Genomic DNA, 20,971 nt, shown 5'->3' on the forward strand with positions numbered 1-20,971 from the left:
CCATTGTTGGAAGCAGGGAGCCCCATCCCCCTACTCCTCTTCCTCATCTTCTTCATCTTCCTTTCCCTCGCTTTGCTGTTCCATTGATCTCCATTGTCTTGATTGGGAGTGACAAACTGTGGGGGCCAGTTTGAAAGGTTGCGTTCGTTAGTGGCCATTTGTCGTTACAAGGCGTACACACATTCCTGCAGACATGATGGGGGAAGAGAAGGGGGTTTACATGTCACACACACACACACACACACAGACACACACACACACACACACACACACACACACACACACACACACACACACACACACACACACACACACACACACACACACACACACACAACATGCCTGGATACAAGGAAGAGAGCGTTCCAATACACTGAGAAACACGCTTCTAGTGAAGGGGAGACACACACACACACACACACACACACACACACACACACACACACACACACACACACACACACACACACACACACACACACACACACACACACACACACAGTACTCCAAACGTTGGTCCACATTAAGATTTTTTCCAACCGTGCTTTGTCTTTCTGTGCTATTTCCAGGCGGACACACAAACACACACACTCTCTTACAGTACACACACACACACACACACACACACACACACACACACACACACAACAAAAACAACACACACACACACACACACACACACACACACACACACACTCCTCGTCCTTTCATGTCATGTGGCGGAGCAGTCAGAGACACAGAGAGGAGAAGAAAGGAAGGAGGTCTGCCTGAAACAAAACATCCAGCAGAACATTCAGTCTCATGTAACGCAGCAACAATTACACGATGAAGAGAGAACACGTTTATTTGTGATTTCAAGTGGAAGCAGCCAGGCAAGAGAGTTGACATGATACCAAAGAAACCGACTTCAGTAGCATCTTAAAGTATCCCAGTTTGCAATACGACTATCAGGACAGGTTTTTATAATTATGCATGGAAAACAACGCAACGTCTTAGAAGACTGAATGCAAGGCTGATTTTCGAAATAGTTTAAATGGATTTCTGATCAAATGTGCATGACAGCAGTCACGAAGAGGGGTGATTTCAACTGAAAAAAATTTATTGTATTGGCCAACCACATCTAAAAGTAAAAGTGTTAACCTTTTCCGAATGGCCACACTTAAAGATGGGGAAAAACGCCTGTCATTATAGCCTGGTCCTGGCTGCATCACACTGACTACCTGATCTGTATTCAAGAGCTTTGTGTCTTTGTAGTCTTGAGGTGATGAATCATACAAATGGGGATAACAGGGCACACTTTTATACAGTCTCTCTTCAAAGGCATTCATGTTGTTGCACACGAAAAGTGACGGAAGAAGTTGTTTGAAGAATAAAAAAAAAAAAAAAAGGCTGAAAACCTTATCTTAAAGGGGTTTCTGTATCGGCCAAAAATATCCAGTATTAGTAGTAGGGCTGGGATAAAGTAATTGATTCTCCAATTAAAATCCATCTTTGTTTGAGTGATCTGACATTGATTAATAAAATCCCAAAATCGATCTTTTAATATATGCTTTTTCACCATGGATGTGGTGGATTGAGTCCCTTTTGAATCATTGGGGATACCCAGCCCTTATCAGTAGGTCTCTACAGGATTTGGTGTCTTAATTAATTCATGGTAAAGACAGAGCCACAATATTTCAAAGGAAATGACGTCTAATGTAAAACCTCTCTAATAGTTCCTCAATTAAATGAGGATTGCCCATCCATTCCCTTACTAAAGGTGAATGTAGGATCCGTCCATCTTTTCAAAACAGTGTTTGTGTACAGACAGTGCTGCCAAAACCATCTGAAAAATACTGCTCTGTTTGTTTATTCTGCAAGCTCATCTTGGACATTGGACAGTTTATGTGTTGTGCTTCACTAGCTGTTGATTTTGGCTAACGTCGTCCATTAGCCACCTAACCTCATCCCCTCTCAGTTCTAAAAACCCCCTCCTGACTGAAAGCCCTGCTTCTTGTTTGTGCCACAGGATGACATTTCAGTTGTGTTCTGCATTTTCCAGAAGGAACCTGCTGTCTGTTTGCGTGACTTGGATGGGCCTTCAAAGTAACAGAGACAGAGAGAGGTACCTGGAGTCACCCTTGTCGTCCGAAGGCACAAAACACACCAACAATTCAATTCAGTTTCAATTCAATTTTATTTATAGTATCAATTCATAACAAGAGTTATCTCAAGACACTTTACAGATAGAGTAGGTCTAGACAACACTATAATTTACAAAGACCCAACAATTCCAGAAATTCCACAAGAGCAAGCATTCAACACACACCAACACACACCTCCACCTCTCTCTGGGCCTTCAAAGCAACAGACAGAGAGAGGTGTGTGTTGGTGTGTGTGTGTGTGTGTGTGTGTGTTGGTGTGTGTTTGTGCCGACGGACGACAAGGGCAACTCCATTTCTTAGGTCAAGCTTCGGGTCACCTTGGTTGCTCTGGTAACCCCGTTCTGGCTGGGTTGCTTGGCAACAATCCTCTTTTGTTCCAAATGTTTTAATTTGAAGCATATCTCCCCTCGTCACCCCTTTGCTCACTGGCTCACCCTTCTCTCTCGCTCTCTCTCTCTCTCTTCCTCCATTGCTCTCCCTCTGTCACTCGCCCTCTCTTCCTTCATCCTCCTCAGCCTCGCTCTCTCTTTTACTAAAGCTTTAGGACTATTCCCCCTCTTTCTAATCTTGGCCCTTCTCGGGGAATCGAGAGCCCTATCCTTCTTGTGCCTGGTGTATAAGTCTCTGCTGTTATCGGAAGGTTTTATGACTAGATAGGTGTATGTGAGTGTGTGTGAGAGAGAGAGAGAGCGATAGCGTGTCTGTGTGTTTTGGCATGCTATAGAGTGGCAGAGGTGGAGAGTATGTGTGCCTGTGTACTATGTCTATTCATGTACATTGTGGTACATTATGTGTTTTCTCCTGCGTTTTTGCATCCAGTATACAGCTGGCCTTTAAACAATATCACCGTAACCGTATTTGAATATTTTTTACAAACAATATACTGTATATGTGCGTCATGGTCAAAAGTATGCAGGCAGGTGAACATTACTCAAGTGCTGGGACGATATGCCTCTGTCCCGATTTGATTCTTTCACCATACAAGGTTGCCGATTCAATTTGTATTGTGATTTTCATTTTTTTGCGATACTAGAAGTATTGCAATTGATAGTATTGATTATTGTGATTTTCTTTCTCTTTTTTTACAAAAACAAAAGTTGAATAATACCCTTCTAGAGACAATATATCATGAGACATTTCTAAAAACTAATTGTTTTCTAAGAAGAATGCACATCACATGTCAGTCAGTCAGTCAGTCTGACATTTATTTCATTTGTAAAGAAGAACAAAACATGGATGTTCTGCATGTTCTGCTTTCGCTCTGTTTTGTTGGAAACGGATATGATGTAGTCGCCGTCAGCGTGTTGTATAAACAGAAAATATTTAGGTGAATCATTGGTAAAACAATAAATAAAAAATATCGATTCTAGGAAAAAATATCCATTTTAAAAATTGTTGCAAAAAAAAAAATCACGATACATACGATTTTCGCTTTTTTTCCCCATCCCTTCTAGTATGTAATAGTAGATCATGTCATTCCAAAAGCATGGGCATTAATCTGCTGCTGTAACATACTCTTGTGGAACGGCTTTCCACAGAGTACTGGAGCCTGGCTGCAGGGATTGCCTCCCATTCAGCCAAAAAAGCATTAGTGAGATCGAGCACTGATGTCCGAGTGACTTGGCCTTACTTTGTGCACCGGGGCATTGACATGTTCAAACAGGAAAAGGCCCTCCTCAAACTGTTGCCACAAATTTGGAACCACACTAGTGCAGCATTCATTATTTACATGAATTAAAACTAAGGGGCCTAGCCCAAACCATGAAAAACAGCCACAAACCAAAAATATGTGGATCTGTCCACATACCTATCACATACTGTGTATATATTAGACGGTAAATCATTACATAATTATCTGATGTTCTGTGCAGTGAGCTTTACCGTAAAACATGTAAAACGAAAAAACTTTGTTTTTGTTTCTAATCAGCGCTTGCTCAGAATCTTTAATCTAGATAACTGAATTTGGTGCAACAGTAACCTCATCATGATATGATTCGCCCTGAAAGACGAACGATGATATTAAATTATCACCCAGTGTGCGCGTCATTTCATGCTTATGTAAGAGTTTGTGTGTATGCGTGATAGTGTTTCAGAACAGACTGGAAACTTTTTTCCTAGCATGTGGTTATTGCTGTTTTGAAAGATGGGTGTTGTCTGTACAGAGACGATAGAGAGAAAGAGTGCAGGTTCTGAGGCCCTTTAGAGGGTCCAGTGATCTTAGCCAAAAGGGCAGACTTCTGGTAATTGACTACTCATTTCTTTAAGTGGCCTATTGGCAGGGGAAGTCACTGCATTTGCCAAGGCATTAAAGATTTCACTCTCTTTATCTTCCTCTGTGTGTGTGTGTGTGTGTGTGTGTGTGTGTGTGTGTGGTGTGTGCGCGCGGCGCGTGTGTGTGTGCGTATACGTGCGTATGCGTGCATATGCGTGCGTATGCGTGTAAATAGACAGATAAAGCCTGGTTATCTTTCTTTATTATCACATGATGATTTCTGGTTGGTAAAGTTGCCACAGTTCTTCTCTTTGAAATCAAAAGCATCTCTCTGTCTCTGTCTCTTCATCTGTCTGTGTCCAATCGGTTCATTTTTAAAAGAAGCTTAGCTGGCACAGCTGTCAAATAATGAACAACATTTCCAAAGCCCTTGACACTGCATCACAATACAAGGAACGTATCAAAACAGTGCAGAGAGATGATTATAGAGCTAATTATCATGTAACAAAAAGTAGCTGACTAATGGGTTTCAGTATTATTAGTGAATACATGAAGGGTGACATTACAGTATAGGTTCAGATTTTGTTTATGTACATTGAAAACGTTTTTTTCTTTTAAAAGACTTTTAAAAAAGATGCATCATATTAAAATAGTTGAAAAAAAAGGTAAGGAATAAAATGAAGCTTCAGCAGTCTGCATTCGGACAGTTGCATGTATGTTGATTCCTGGTGTTTTTTGTGGTGCCACAAAATCAGATAATAATGCAGAACAACTATCTCGCTAGACAAGAGTGCTGATGAATGACTCTGCAAAAACCTGGGTTACATTTAATGCCAACGTCTTTTTTTACTTCTCACTTTCTGGTCTCCTTAATGAAAGTCGTACACCCATCGTTGCCGCTTCACTGCGAATAGGGCACAATATTTCTTGCATTGTCACTGACTGTGGCACTGGCCATAATTACAAGGTGTAGAATCCTCCAATGTGAAAGTAATTCCTAGGATACTGGGCTGTGCAGAACCCGCTCTACTTGATATTGTACCTTATTGGTGCCAAAAACCAATTGACATGTAATCTGAGGCTTTTGGGGGATGTAATCCAGCCTTGTACATGCCAATACCAGGACGTATCCCTGCGCCATGGATCAGCAAGGGAACACTTTCCAAGCAAACACAAAGAGGGAATTTTGTACAAAAAAAGACTAACTTTGTTTTGACTAACTCAGTAATAATATAACACTTATATTAACCAGCTGAAATAAGAATGACAAAAGTAGATTTCATCCACCATCACATACAGTGTCGCCATTAAAGATCAGACATGTATGGAGAGGAGGAATGGATGATTACATGGGCTGATAACTTTTTCAGCATGCTTATGGTATTAAAATTGAAATCTTGAAAGAATCTGAACATATCCTTTAACTCTTATCAGCTATCACTGTTGCTCTTTCTCTCTAACCCACTTTCACATGCCTTATTCTGTTTTTTTTAATCTTTCCATCCCTCTGTCTCCTTTTTGACTTTCTGTCTTTCCACTCTGCTCCACTTCCCTCCATCTCGCTCTCATTGTTTTTTTATGCTCTTTCAGTCTTTTTGCCCCCTTTTCTAAGTCACCCTGTCATCTCTCCTCATCGGTCTCATCTATCTATATATGCTTATTTCTGCCATGTCCTTCGCTCACCTCTCACTCTCTCTTTCCCTCTCTCATTCTCCCTGTTTTTCCCCTGGGCTTTTCTCCACCTCTCTCTTGCTCTCTCTCGCTCATCGCCCCAAGTCTCTCTGTCTTTCTCTTACTGGCAAATCATTATTCTTTTTTCTTTTGTCAGCAGTGATGCTGCTGCCCTTTTCTGCAAGCTGAACCCGTCTCCCTCCCCCCCTGCCTCTCTCACCCTGCACTCTCTTTTCTTTCTCATAGCGCTGTTCTAGTGGCAGGGTGGGGCGGCCGGCTTGGCGCCTCACTGCTGCTGCAGACACTGCTGGGCTGTGATGGGAGTGATGTGCGTGCGCGTGTGTCTGTGTGTGTGTGTGTGTTTGTGTGTTTGTGTGCGCGGAGGGGTTTTAGCTGGTGGAGGATGAGGAGTAAGAAGTGGAGGGGGGATCGTCTGAGCTCTGAGCTAACTATGTTTGACAGGCAGCAGAGGAAGGGTGGGGTGGCAGGGTCGGTGCTGCTGGAGGTGGTTGGAGGGGGTACTTGATGGGAGACGGGTGGGGGCTGTTTTGGGCTTCCACAATCCCCTGCAAACCCTTAGCCCTGAGAAAAAAAGGCGGGCTGGAGGAAAGGCTAAGGAGTTTGTTTGTGCTAAGACGGCAGGCAGGGGTGCTTAAATCCCAAACAAACAGGCCAATCCCATTCCCCAACCCCCCTTCACTTCCCCACCCACCCACACCCTCAAAGATTATAAGTAATTTGTTCAGTGCCCCCCAGATGACAGCGACAGGACAACCGAATGAGAGTCGCAACAACTGTTCCTCTATTAAAAGCTGCGAAGCCGCGAAAATCAGGTGGAAAACAAAGCCTTTCGCTACACCCGCTCCGCACTTCACAAGCCGGAGAAGTGTTTGTCTCGCAATTAAAAAGGGGAGGCTGTTACTCGAAAAAAAGACTTGTTTCACATTGCATTATTTTTTTTTTCATTCACAGGGCAAATTATCAAATATATGGGTTGGATTTGCATCTTTTGACTCACACCAGGCGTACAGTACAAGGGGGGTATGGAATGGAGAGAAGGATAAAAAAAAGAGGAAGAGAGTGGGGAGCTTGTAGAGGGTAGAGTGGGGCAGAAGGGCACACACACACACAAAACACACACACACACACACACACACACACACACACACACACACACACAAACACACATTTATACTCAAAGACACACACACACGCGCTTACCCAGGGGGATGGGTGGTGGTCGGAGACAGCTGGGCAGAGATGGATGGTGTGGGGGAGGTTTCTCTCTGTGTCAGTGTGTATGTGTGTGTGTGTGTGTGTGTGTGTGTGTGTCTTCCTGAATGTGTCCTCTGTGCGCTTTGTGTGCATGTGTTTGTATGTATGCCTCTCGTGTCCGACTGTATCTAATGTATTTTTAACAGCATTTTTACGTATGTCTTTCTGTAAGCTTAGTTGTTTGTGCCTGACAGACGTGTATGTCTTCCTGTTTGTGTGTTTTATGACAGTGTGTGTGTGTGTACGTTTCAGGGTGTTGGGGGCGTGTCACCATGCTTGCAGTGTTTGCCAATGGACGCCTCTGTGTGTGTGTAATGGCCTGTATCATACCATGCCATATCAAACCGCGCACTGTTTGCTGAATTTCCCATCAAACGTGGACAGCATCGCCAGCACCATGACACATGGCTCTGTCTGTCTGTCACACACCACAGCACTGCTCTCTGTGCAGCTGCAATACAATATGGATGCACACATACGCACATACCAGCACACACATGCGCACAGCCTCAACCACATGCAGATAAAAACCATCTCATAAATCACACAGATACTTCGTCCCACACACTTGTGCACAAACAGATAAATTCCTCCCTGCAAAACAAATACGACTGCACTTGAGTGCAAACATGCACACACATCAATAGTAAGCTCTCTTTAAACTCGCACATTCATTTGTGTCAGGAGATACTGTATGTTAATACTTTTCAATCATTCGTAATTACTTCCTTGCAAATCAACTGCTACACCCTTATGTGCAAACACCATACACACATGGGGTGAGTAGTGTCGACACACTACACCTACATGCTAAAGGTACACACATACACTTGTATTACAGTAAATAAAGTTAATTAACCCATGCTCGTAAGCAGCAACACTGTCAAGCTTCCTTTGGAGAACAAAAAAACGAGGGAATGAGGGAATTAAGTATGCTGAGAAGTAAATGAGATTATCGGGACTGGGAGAGGAGGAGGAGGAGGAGGAGGCGGCTCGACAGAAGGGCGAAGAGGTGAGAGAGGACGAGAGGAAACCGAGGAGGACATCGGGGCAGATGGAGAGTATAGGCGGGGGGGAAAAGATGAAGGGAGACAGATGGAGGAGGAAGGAAGAGAGGGTGAACATGGAGATGGCCAAAGTGGATTGCATTTTTCACTGTTTCTTCTTTTTAGTGAGTGAAGGAATAGTTCATTTTTTGGGGGAAATACACTTAGTTGCTTTCTTCCCAAGAGAGAGATAAGAAGATCGATATTAATCTCATGTCTGTGTGTCAATCTTTTGTTCGGGCCTTGGTTAGCCTAGCTTAGCTAAATGACAGGAGGCGGAGGGCACAGAGCCCTATTTACACAAGGTATATTTTTATTTATTTTTTAAAGATGATTTTTTTGAGGTTTTTCTGCTTTTAATTTTTGACAGGACAGCTAGGTGAGAGAGAGGGGGAAGACATGCAGGAAATTGTCACAGGTCGGATTCGAACTCTGGACCTCTTTGTCGAGGCATAAACCTCTCAGTATGTGTGCACCTGCTCTACCACTGAACCAACCCGGCCACTACACAATGTATCTTTAACTGATACATACACATTTATTTGGTTAATGGAGGAGTTTATTTATTCACCCAGTACTTCTGTGCAGCTTGATGCAACACCTTATTTTGGTCTCTGTACGAGCGTGATGGTTCCAAACCTGGCAACCTCGCTGTAATGACAAAACTCCGGGTTGTTCCATTAGTGTATTGAGAGAGCTGGATATGGAGTTGCAAGTCAGCTTTGCTGTCAATTTACCCCAGTAGGAAACCACGGTGTTGCAACAGATTAAAATCCCCCTGCTGCCTTAAAAAGGACTTACCCCACAGACTACCATTATCCAAGAGATGTCTGTAAAACAGAAAGGACACCATTATGGTTTTTGTATTCGCAAGCCTTCCTAAAGCTTAGAAAATATACTTTCATGTGCATGACATCATCCCACGTCTGTGGACGGAGCAGCAGGTACCAGGAAGCGAAACACTTATTCAGAAGCAAACCGGTGAGCAGGGCTGCAACAAACGGTTATTTTTGTGATCGTTTCCTCTGCTGTTCATTTTCTTGATTAATCGATGAAACCTTAGAAAACTGTGGCCCATCACAGTATCCTAGAGCCCACAGATATGTACATTATATGTGGGTGACCCGAACAGTTACAAATAGAGGGAGAACACCATCACTGGCAGATGTGCCACCGTAGACAAGAGGTAGACTCAACCTGAAACAATGACACAGAACCAGATTAACCGGATATAATTTGAAGCCTCAGACATTTGAAATCAGGTGAACCTCTAGTTTTAGCACGTACTGTATATTCCGCCTAAAGCTACAAATGGTTATGGTTACATTTCCGTTCAAGTACGTAACAAACAAAATACGCGTTGATTAGTTTGCTTCGTGATAGTTTATTGTTGCCAAAATGATGCTACGTTAAACATGCCCTGACTGCAGCTCTGCATTTAAAGCATAGACATGAGATAGATATTAATCGTCTCGTCTATCTCTCAGAGAAGAAGCAAATGAGCCTATTTAAAAAATTAAAAAGGGTATTTCAAAAGTTTTTCTCCCTCTTCTTTTTTCATCATTTGAGGGCCCTCAAGCTTCTTCTTCAATGTTGTTTTCTCACTGGGCTCCTCTCTTCTCTCCCTCCCGTGTTTTTTTTTTTTTACACACACTCATTTTAACACCCACCCTCATCTACATACCCTTATCCATCCATCTTTCTCTCTCTCCTCCTCTCCCCCTCCCTTGATGTGATATCCCAGTCAGCCTTCTACCTCTGCGTTCTCTCACCTTGTTGCTGGCTAGGAAAAGTGTAAATTGTGTTGCTTTAAATACCCGTGTCTTCCTCGGGCTTACAGCTTGAGGGGGATGCGAGGTGAGAAGAAAGAAGCGCAAGCCACAGTGTTTAACTTAACGTCTGCTAAGGATAGATAGGTCTCCTCTTTTTTTATTTTTATTTTTGCAGCTCGGGTGTTGAGCCTGACTTAACCGTTTAAACTCTGGTTGAACTTCATTCCCCCCCTTTAACTTTGATGTTAAGTAGCTTTAAAGGTAGGAAGAACAGCTGTATCTGTATCTGAGGCTTATAGGGGTCATATGCTGCTGGCGAGTGCCTCTGTAGTGTTTGTGTGAACCAGTTTGGACTGGTGAATGGGTCGGGTGTGCCATTAGGACAGTTCAGATGTGGCATTAAATTTGTCAACCGCAGAAACCTTTTGTTTTTATTTAGTTTGGCCTAATCTCTCTGGCTCCTACTGTGCCCACTGCTGCTAACCCCCCACCCCCCACCCCTCCTAATGAATGCTTACAGCCATTTGACTTAGTGCTTAAAGATTTATACATTACCCTGATGCAATCAAATTTCAACTGGACCCAGAGCTCCAATTAAATTAAACCGAATGTATCTGTGATTATGTTTAAACAATAGGCCTACTGCAACATGTTGACTGCCCTGCTCATATACTGTACATCATCAAGTGATTGGTATGCATTAATGGAGCTTTTAAATGCATTTTGCTTTTTAATCATTGTTAAAACATTTGACACAATAATTGAAACAGGAGAAGAAGTATGACGGGAAATTGCACAGTTCAAGGTGATTTCACTGTTCCAATTTGTTTAACTGTTTCACTGTTTTTTCACTTAAATAATTGCAACATCTCTCCAAAAGACAATGAGTAATAGTATTAAATAATCGTGGTTTCAATATTGACCAAAATATTGGGGATTATGATGTTTTTCCCATAATCGAGCAGCCATATTATGTAGAGTTCTGTTAAAATGTGTCCACTTAAAAGTGGACAGATATCTCCTCAAGAGCCACTAATTGACTACTGGAATTGTACCAGCACAAATGTCACTCTGAGCCTTAAACACAGGCTGTGCTTGGTCAGAAACGCCATCTTTCTGCAGCAGCCACGGATAAGACACAGGTTTGGCTAACTTGTTGCAGCTCAGTGCGGTTGGCTTGATGAGCGATGCACTGGGACAGCCAATTTACCCAAAGTGTTCATGCCAAGGAGAGGAGCTCTTGCGATCAGCCGCAAGAATTAGCCCAAGACGCTATTAAAGGAGACACTAATCCGTGCTGCACTTGACCACACATTCAGCCCTCAGCCATCACGGTGCTTAGATAAACTGACCACAAGGTCAGCGCTGCAGTAAAACACCACAGAGAGCGGGGGAGCAACTTACTCTGACACGGAGCGCTCAGGAAGTCTCTGAGTGCCTTTTGAATCCTACAGGCGAACGGCAGCTGTACCTTAAAGACCTCTGAATCCTCTCAGCCCAGAGGCAAATCTAAGAGTTTTTTTTCTTTTCTTTTTCTATTCTAATAACTTGTGTTTTTCTGAGATGCTGAACTGGCCATCCAGCTTTTACATTTCAAAGAAAGATACCCAAAGTTGTAGTTCTCAGCTCATGTTCTGCAAATGTGTGTTTTTGATACAACATGCAGTTAGTTTGCTCGCCTCCTCTTCTGCATCCTCTCTTCATGTGTCCCCCACCTCTTTCATGTCTTGATGGGAGTTCCGCCGAAGCACACTTAAGCAGATGTTCTTCCTGCAGAAAAAAAAAAGAAGAAATTCCACCGCCGGTGCAAGGATGTGATAACGCTTCACACCGAATATAAACCTGTCTCCCGCTTGACAAGTTGGTTCCAATTAAACTATTTATACACGCTATATTTTCAGGGGTGAGGAGACCGCTTTGGGGCATATCTTCTTAGGAGATGTTCCCTCCGTTGGCTTGGCCTTGTTGTCAATAATGCCATATTTTTGTTTTGCTTGGGATTAGGTTGAGCAAGCACTGGCACATTTTGAAGTCAGCAGGAAGGGAGGAGAGCGCAAAGCATGGCTGAGTGCACTCAAAGCGGCGGTAACTTAACACGGTAAAAAGCGCCGCAGCGGCCAGGCTCGGCATTACTCACAATAACGAGGGGCTGCGTATTTTAATACCTCTTATTCTGATTCACGTAATCGTCTGTCACCATCACTGAATCCAAAGAGCAGCATTAGCCTGCACCATCAACCGTTATCAAGGGAGTGCTGTTAAATACCATAATTTGAGCCAATTTGAATACTGTTACACACCCAGTTCACTGTTCAGTGTTTTTGTGGCGTTTCACTTCCAGCTCTAGCCTTTAGAATCCCTTCATTATGCTAGGTCATTTGTATTCTATTTCTCTGTCCCTCTGACCTGCTCATTTCCATAATGCCTGTCCCGTTTGAGCTTGTTCCTGTTCCAGCCGATACATATGCACGCTGTTAAAAAGTGACACAGATATTGACAGAAGAGGGTCACAAAGCCATTCGAGGCATGAGCCAGAGCTCTTGTTGTTGCTTTGACCTGTCGAGAGCCACTGTCTGTCGTGGTCTCTTCATCTTTGCTGCTCCCTCAGGTCCTGCAGTCTCTCGGTGCCAGAGCTGCTACTGACTCATCGCTCTTACATTGGCCTCGCAGACATACAACCAGATAGTCATTTGTCTGCTTTTTCTGTCCCTTTGACAGCATATCTGTGTGTGTGTATGTGTGTGTGTGTGCATTGACTCTTTGCTTCCAGAAAGACAGATAGAGATATATAGATAATCTGACAAGCGGAGAAAGAGATAGGCGGGGGGAGATAGAGAGAAAGAGAGAAAGCGAGGCAAATAATGCATTTTGTGGGTTTATCTGATTTGTGTGTTGGTGTGCGCTACTATTTTTGCTTGTATTTTCATATAGGTGCAGTGTCTCTCTGACTTGTCTCCGTTGCCTCTCTATCACTCTGTCTTATGACGTTTTTCTCTCCACCCCCTCCTCTCTCCTGTTACCTAGACGACGACCCCTTGCAGCCGGTGACCACAGACAAGACGGTGTCCGTAGGGGGGACAGTGACACTGACCTGCACGGTGCCCGAGAGCGATAACTCCTCACTGCAATGGTCCAACACTGCACAGCAGACCCTGTACTTTGGAGAAAAGAGAGGTGAGAGGGAGGGGACAAGAGACACGATGACAGTGTCAATTAAACGACTATCTCCTACAAAATTACATTCAAATACGACGAAAACATATTTGCTAATGCACATCCATTCCATGTGAGTGTAATTTTTAGGAGACATGGTTGAAACAAAGATATTTGATACTTCATCTTTACTGAACAAGACACTAATAACTACATTATACTAACTGGGCCAAAAGCTTTGTTCCAGAGACAAAGTCCCAAACAAAGACATCAGGGAACTGAGAAAGCAAGCAACATGTTATGTTGCATGGTGCCAAAAGTGCTTAATACGTGCAACAAATAAAAACAGATCAAGAAAACAAACCTCAGAGTCTGCTGTTCACAAGTGCATCAACGTGTTGAATTCAAGCCCCTACTTATAAAGATAAACTTTCTCATTAATTCCATTTTGTGCGATTTGAGGGCCTAACATGGTGGGCAAGCCAGACCGGTGTTTAATGATATTTTGAAATGAGAGGCTTCCCACTCTTTGGTTCAATGTTCCAACGTCACACAACAGACCCTGTGTTTTAAGAAAGTAAAAAAAAGGAAAGTGGTGGGAAAGAACTGACACTGTAAATAAGGACTGACGTTATAAACATGGTGCTCTGTGCTAATGATTACTTTTGACTGTGTTGGCTGAAACCTATGGTTCAAAACATTGTCAGGAGTGAAAAAGGAGCATGCACAGCAGCCAGTTTGAGTACAAAGACATGGGCATTGCTAGGCTACGATAGCAATAAAACAATGTTCCCTTTTTTATGTGACATGATGGGGAAAATATATGTCCCAAAAGGATATTTAAAATCAAATAATTTTAAAGAAAACTTAAATCCTGACAAGCTCAAATCTTAACTCTAGCTTTTTTTCCAGTGTATCTTTCCAGTGGTCCAACATCACAACAGACTTGGTGCTCGGGAGTAAAAAGAGGAGAGAGTGGTACAGATGGAAGGAAGGAGGGGTGGGATGAGTTGGAGAACTAGAGACAAGGGCGTTGGGAGAGATAGAGAGACTTCGTCGTGCAACACATAACAGCAGAAGTGAAGTGATAGAGGGATGGAGATAAGAATGGCGAGAGTGGAGATGGATACAAGCCGAGACGTTTTCATTGCAGAGGGCCAACATTTTCGCAACAGACAATTTGGAGAACAGAGAGGCGAGAGAGAACGAGAGAGGGAGGTGGGAAGGACAAATGGAGAGATCAGCAAGTCTCTACTCCAGATGGAGCTTTAACCATAGAGAGACAGAAAGTGAGGCTCTTCAATGCAATGATAGAACACTTAAAGGCTGACCTCTCCATTGGAGGAAATTGAGAAGAGGAAGAGGAGGAAATAGAATGGGAGAAAATAGGAGGATGAGAAGGAGGCAGAGGTGGAGGAGGGAGCAGAAACTCTCTGCTGCAGTAGACCAAGATGCACAGCAGATGCTGTACTGTACTAAAGCAGAGAGTTGAGAGACAGAAGCGAGAGGAAGATGATGGGAGCTCAGAATTCAACCCTTGGCCCATGTTTTCTCTTCAAAGTGCAGTAGATGGAGAGCGAAAGAAGAGGGGAAGACATGAAGATCTTGTCGGAGGAGAGAGGAGATAGAAAGGAGGTAGAGGGATGGATGGAGGTGTGTACAGTAGGAAAGATGATGAGGGAGGAGAAGAAGAAGAGTTGTTAACAGAAGGCAAACATTGTTAGGGGAAGAGTAGCAGATGGAGAGAATGAAAGAAGAGTCCTTTGGCAGAACAACAATATTTTCTGATCTACCACTGTTAACTTTTGGTTAGTCTCGCATTGCCAGACCTTTCTGCAGAGGAGGGTCCGGCTAGTCCACACAGCATTACAGGATGGGAGAATAACGTGCTCTGGTTTATTGGCATTTCTTTAAACCAATCACCATCGTCTTTGGCGACGCTAAGCGCCATATATGGAGCAACATTGGGTCTGCAAAATAGCCTCAGGAAGGAACTTGTTTTGGTGGAACGTGTACGTTCAAAGGTTGTTTTAGTCGTGCAACAGAAAACTCAGATTGCACAGAGAGTCTAGCTACCTGTCTGGATTTACCCTGCAGAGATCTGAAGAGCAGTTAACCATAGTCCTCATAAATCCACAGAAGAAAGTGAAAGGTGACAGACATCCAGCCCAAATAAGGGATATCCGGCGGATCTTCCGGTGGCACCGGAGCAATCCCGATAATGAATCGTCGTTGATATGCACTAACTTTTGGTTGACAGGCACAACAAATACTTAAAGTAAAGATTGGGGAATGTGCGCGGTCAAGCTTGAAAGAAAAGGTACTTGAACCTGCAATCCCTGTGTCTTTTTCTGGCCACCTGGGAGCAGTGCAACAAGCTGTGAACACAAAACTGACAATTTAACACCTTAGACAATTTCGGCAAACATGTTGGCAAACGTTTCCGATATGCACACCCAGGAACACCATTAGCCATTCCAATTGACAAATGTAAGTCCAATATTCACTCTCCTTTCAGCTCAATTTTGGTCTCCAACAACTCCTTAGGGGAACAATCTGAATCTTCAGCTGCTAATTGCTTCACTATATGTTCACCAGCTGGTCGCTAAATATGTCTGTGTGCCGTTTGGTGCTGAGCAGGTACTGTAGTGTACAGTGGGTTTATCACTGTTTGGCTGAAAACAGCTGCCTGTTGAAACGGTTCACTCTAGCTGAGGGGAACTGCAGAGTTTGGAAATAATTCTCTTTGGATTTGATTCTTTTCACATTACTCATTTAATCTATTCTTAAAATGAAAAGATTGATTAGTGCTGGTTTAAGCTATGGGAAAGACCATGGTCATGGTTAAAAAAAAAAAAGTTGGCTGTTGGTAGGACACACGATATATAATAGAACAGTTACTGAATATGTTTTAAAGTGATGGTTCGGAGTAATTCACCCTAGGGTCCTTTGCACCATGACCTTGAGCCAAACACCCCCCCAGAAGCTTTTTTCACCTGGGTCAAACATTGGGAGAGTTAGCTAGAGTAGCGTTATCAGCTGAATAGCTTAGCGCAGGGGCTAACGGACCCACGTTTGTACACCAGAAGTTTATGTAAATAACACTTGCCTGCTGGCTTCTGCTCTCTGCTGTTGTTGTTGCTGCTGTGAGACGAGTGCTTAGGGCCGTCTACAAATTACAACACCGAAAAGAGATGCAACAAAAATATTTATTAATTTAACTTTTTTTTTTAAAGTAAGTGCTGTAGTATAACTAGCAGGAGACACGTAATAATTGAGGTAAGTTTGGAGACATTACCTTATTTAATCATTGAATTAATAAATATTTTTGTTGTAACTCTTTTCGGTGTAGTAATTTGTAGACGGCCCTAAGCACTCGTCTAAATGCAGGTAGTAGCAGCAGCAGCAGAGAGCAGAGAGCAGAAGCAGGCAAGTGTTCATAAACTTCTGGTGTACTTACAAACTTTCCAATCCATCGTTTTATGAGAGCATAACCTATTTGTACTACTTGTAGACGTTTGGTATCATTTCGGGCATTATTAGTGGGGTAATTTACGAGATACAAACGTGGGTCCATTAGCCCCTGCGCTAAGCTATTCAGCTGATAACGCTACTCTAGCTAACTCTCCCAATGTTCAACCCAGCTTCTGGGGGGGGTGTTTGGCTCGAGGTCATGGTGCAAAGGACCCTAGGGTGAATTACTCCGAACCATCACTTTAATAGGATTTGTTTACCTGCCATTAACAGTAATTTAAAAAATGAAAAAACATTTTGCTCCTTTAGGTTGACATGGAATTGGTTACCATCTCCTGCACATGATTGTGCACAAAATATGCAGTTTACTGTAATTGTCCAGTTAAGAAGGGAAACTCAAAGGAAGGACAGGCAGATTAAGTATAATACAATGATGGTGGGATGTAAGAAGTGAGGCTGGATGGAGAGAAAAGAGTGACTGAACATTCCTCAATGCTTCACTTTGAAAATGATAGATGGAGATGGAGCAGCAGATCTATGCATTGGCCCGAACAGCAGAGCGCTTCAGAGCTGCGACAGCAAGAGATGGAGGGTTGAGAGTAAGAGAATATAACTAGAACAGGAATGAAAAGGGAAAGAAATAAGAGAGTTGATTGAAGAGCAGAGAAGAAGAAAAGGAGATAAATTAGGCCTGTTCACCTCCACGATCCAACACTGCACAGCATGCACTGGGCTTTGGAGAGTTTTTCATGAGAAAAAATGGATGGGCGGAGGGAGCGGCGGAGAGAAGGATGGACGAACAGCTTGATGCCGTCCACACTGCCATGCAGAGACTGTACTACTGAAAGTACAAATTCAGAGGCCAGAGAGACAGGAGGGATAGACAGAAGCAGGGATGCTTTTCCTTACTCATTACTTTAAACGTCCTGCATTGCCAGACCTATTTCCACAGAGCTGTGCAGTAAGGTCTGGCTACAACACAGATGCATTCTGGGGTAGAAGAAAAAAACGTTCCGGGTTGTTTGCATTTCTTTAAATCAATCACAATTGTCTTGTGACGCTAAGCTCCGGACGTAGAAACGGTGGCTCTAAATAGTCTCGGGAAGGAACTTGTTTTGGTGGGACATTCACACTCCGCTAAAGAAAACGCCATATACAATATTAAATGAAGTTAACTGTTCACACAATACTGTAACGTGAGCTATTTAAATTAGCTGGATACATGGTTAAACCTAATTTGCTCTTACCAGTGTATCGCCATGTGTACTTCGTCCACAGCAATTCCACCAATCGGTCCCAAAACTACCCAGTTAGCCGTAAACATATTCTTTGTAAATCTTTACAATCATTCACCGAAAGAACCAAGCAGGACTGCCTTGTTGCACGATCCACATTTTCTTCAAAACTTGACATTTTCAGCGTGTAGCTTGCCAGCTCGAAGTCTGTTGTTGTTTCCTAAAAGGAACGGAGTTAGACAACAGAGAGCGGAAGTTGAGGGACAATTATCCTGGAAATGTAGTTCCGGTGATCCTGACTACTTTAAACTAAACAAGTAGCTCTATTAAACATCATCAAATTGAACTAACATAGAAAGGAAAAGAAAAGGATGGATATGGTGAAGAGAATGAAGACAGAGTGATAGATTACTATTACATTATAGAGAGAAGAGAAGTTAGAATGTAAAATGATGCAGTGGGGATACAGGGAAAGAGACAGGGGAAATGGACCTTGAATTTAATTCATAAACAAGTTCTTATTCACAAATAATGTGAGAAACGATGAAAAATCAAAGCCAAAAGGTGTGATATATGAAATGTTGATGTTGCTGGCATAATCACAGGGTCACATCGATTCGATCCAATTCTCCGTGGTGGATCTAAAGCTCAAGCTGACTATCATTATTCAGGCAAGGAAAGCCATTCATATCAGTTTAATTTGACCCTGCTTTGCACAGATGAGATGTGATACAGAGAGACAGAGACATAGAGGAGGAGAGAACACAGTGTGGGCACATTTTTAGAAAGTCTTGAATAGAAAGAAAGAGTCAGATAAAAAAAAAAAAAACACAGTAAAGGGACAACACTGAGAAAACCAGCCTGGTTCCAGTGGAGCAGAGCTAATGAGAGTTCTGCATCTATAACTGTCTGGATGAAGATAAAGCAACACAGGAAATTAATTGTTAAGGGACACAAAGCCCAGTTGTGTTTATTAAAGGAGATACAATGATAAAAAAAAAACACATTTTACAGCTAATGCTGTCCGGTATTAATCTGAGCGGGAACATTTTAGAGCAAAGGAACCTGTCATTCCATCGCAAAAACAAATGATCTGATAACTGTAGCCAATATGGGATATTTTAATACGCTTTAAGGCCTTAATCCTGGATAATTTATTTTTAAGACCCTTTAAAGGACCCACAGATACCCTGGAGGGAGTGTGGGGGAGTGGATGGGTGGATGTATGAGGGGAGAAATAAAGATCCAGTGCTCCTAATGGAAGAGATTAGACAGCTAGGAAAGCATGAAAAAGATGGGTTCCTACAATGTTTCCTCTAGAATTTCTTTCAGCGGTGGAGGTGGGCGAGGGGGGGAGGGTATTGGACGTCAGTGTACGGGCTTATCTGCTAATGTTAGCTGCCGACCGTTACCTTGAAACCATACAGCAAATAGACTGTACCGTAGGGTGATTTAATGTCACCAGTCATTTTACACACAGTTTAACAACAACACTAAACGCTGAGTGAACATTACTAGCTACGTTTTTCCTGGAAAATGGTTTTAAAACAGTAACGTTAATACAGCGCGTCGGAGGAATACAGCCTTCTCCTACAACGGGAGTCAGAGGCAGAGGGGCCGTCACAGCAGCGTTAGCGAACATTAGCTTCCTGTCTCATCTGAGGTCTGATAAACAGTAAATTCATCAAAGTAGGTGTGCCCAACACTATTTTCCAATAAACTCTAGTTGTCAAATTTCACGGGACACGCGTGAGTGCGGATTTCATGTCGCGGCTTTCGTCGCTGTTTATCACGTATTGAGTGAAGTAGTACTCGCCCTGTTGTTTATTTGGTTGCCGTGACTTTGCGAGTGATGACGTCCTGTCACTGTTCCAGTTGCTCTGCTCACCCCATAGATATATACACTACTTCCTATGACAAGACCCCTGTTCCAAGATGGTGGCGGTTTTGACGCATGCTTAGAACCCCAAGGCGACATGTAGTGTATATATCTATGTGCTCACCCTAGGAGGAGAGAGAGAGAGGATGACAGTTCGCTTGAGTACAGTAGAGCAGACAGCTCTACGACTTTATGACTTTTCATAAACAGCCAAAGGAACAGTGGTACATAGCGGAAATCCTGTTGTGCGTCTGCCCTATTTCTGATACCGTGGCGCTGGAAATTTTACCGTGGCGCACCGCCACTATGCTATCAACATAGAGGAAACACTGTCTTACATTAATGCTTGACTACTGAGAGAGAGAGACAGAGGAATAAAGAGATGGACATGGGGGTGATAAAGACAGGCAGAGAAAGCCAAAGTTTGAAATCAAGACAAGGAAAGGGAAACAAACAAGGGCATTACATTAACATATTTGGCTTTTAGCTGGTGCTCTCATCCAAAACTAGTTTCTTCTTAGGAGTCTCAACAGCTTCAGAGTGAGTCAGCTAGTTTCAAGAATTCGTTTGAGTGTGCTAACGTTCCACTTAACATCATGGTTGAACTGCAGGCTCTAAATTAGCTTGCCAGAATAGTTGGCACAACCAGGAAAATAGTTTGGGTACGAATAGAAGAAGCTGAGTGAATACTGTCAGGAAAGGAGATAAAGCCATGAGCATACTGAAGGTTGTCATTTTTTATTCGGAACGCTCCAAGGTGCCTTTGGCAACCCTGATTATTTTCTTGACTGGTCGTTTTGTCAATAACATGTCAGAAAAAAGTGAAAAATATCCAACACAATTGTCCAGAGCACAACACGATGTCTTGTTATTCCTTAATTTAATCGACCGAAAGTCCAAAACACAAATATATTCAGTTTACTCTGCATTAGAAAGAGAAAAGCTTGAAATTTGTTTCAGGAGAATTTTTGCTTCAAAAATGTTGCTTAAATATTGTGTTCCTAATCCTGGTGCACTTCTTACCGCATTTGTTTCACATCTTACACGCTTTTGTGCTGCGTTTATGTTTTGGTGAGTTAAAGAACCTTTTCCAATTATGAGGTTGTATTT

The 20,971-nt window shown here is 42.8% G+C and overlaps 1 protein-coding gene across 4 annotated transcripts in view; it reads left to right on the forward strand.

Moving 5' to 3' along the window:
• Positions 1-20,971, forward strand: part of cadm3 (cell adhesion molecule 3) — a 94,356-nt gene that overhangs the window by 25,673 nt on the left and 47,712 nt on the right. For all 4 annotated transcript variants that reach the window (XM_039815394.1, XM_039815393.1, XM_039815392.1 and 1 more), the window contains exon 3: positions 13,145-13,294. In XM_039815394.1, the coding sequence (XP_039671328.1) occupies positions 13,145-13,294 (150 nt within the window). The remainder of the gene's footprint in view (positions 1-13,144; positions 13,295-20,971) is intronic.

The sequence above is a fragment of the Perca fluviatilis genome, chromosome 11 (assembly GCF_010015445.1).
Source record: "Perca fluviatilis chromosome 11, GENO_Pfluv_1.0, whole genome shotgun sequence".
NCBI classification, from domain to species: Eukaryota; Metazoa; Chordata; class Actinopteri; order Perciformes; family Percidae; genus Perca; species Perca fluviatilis.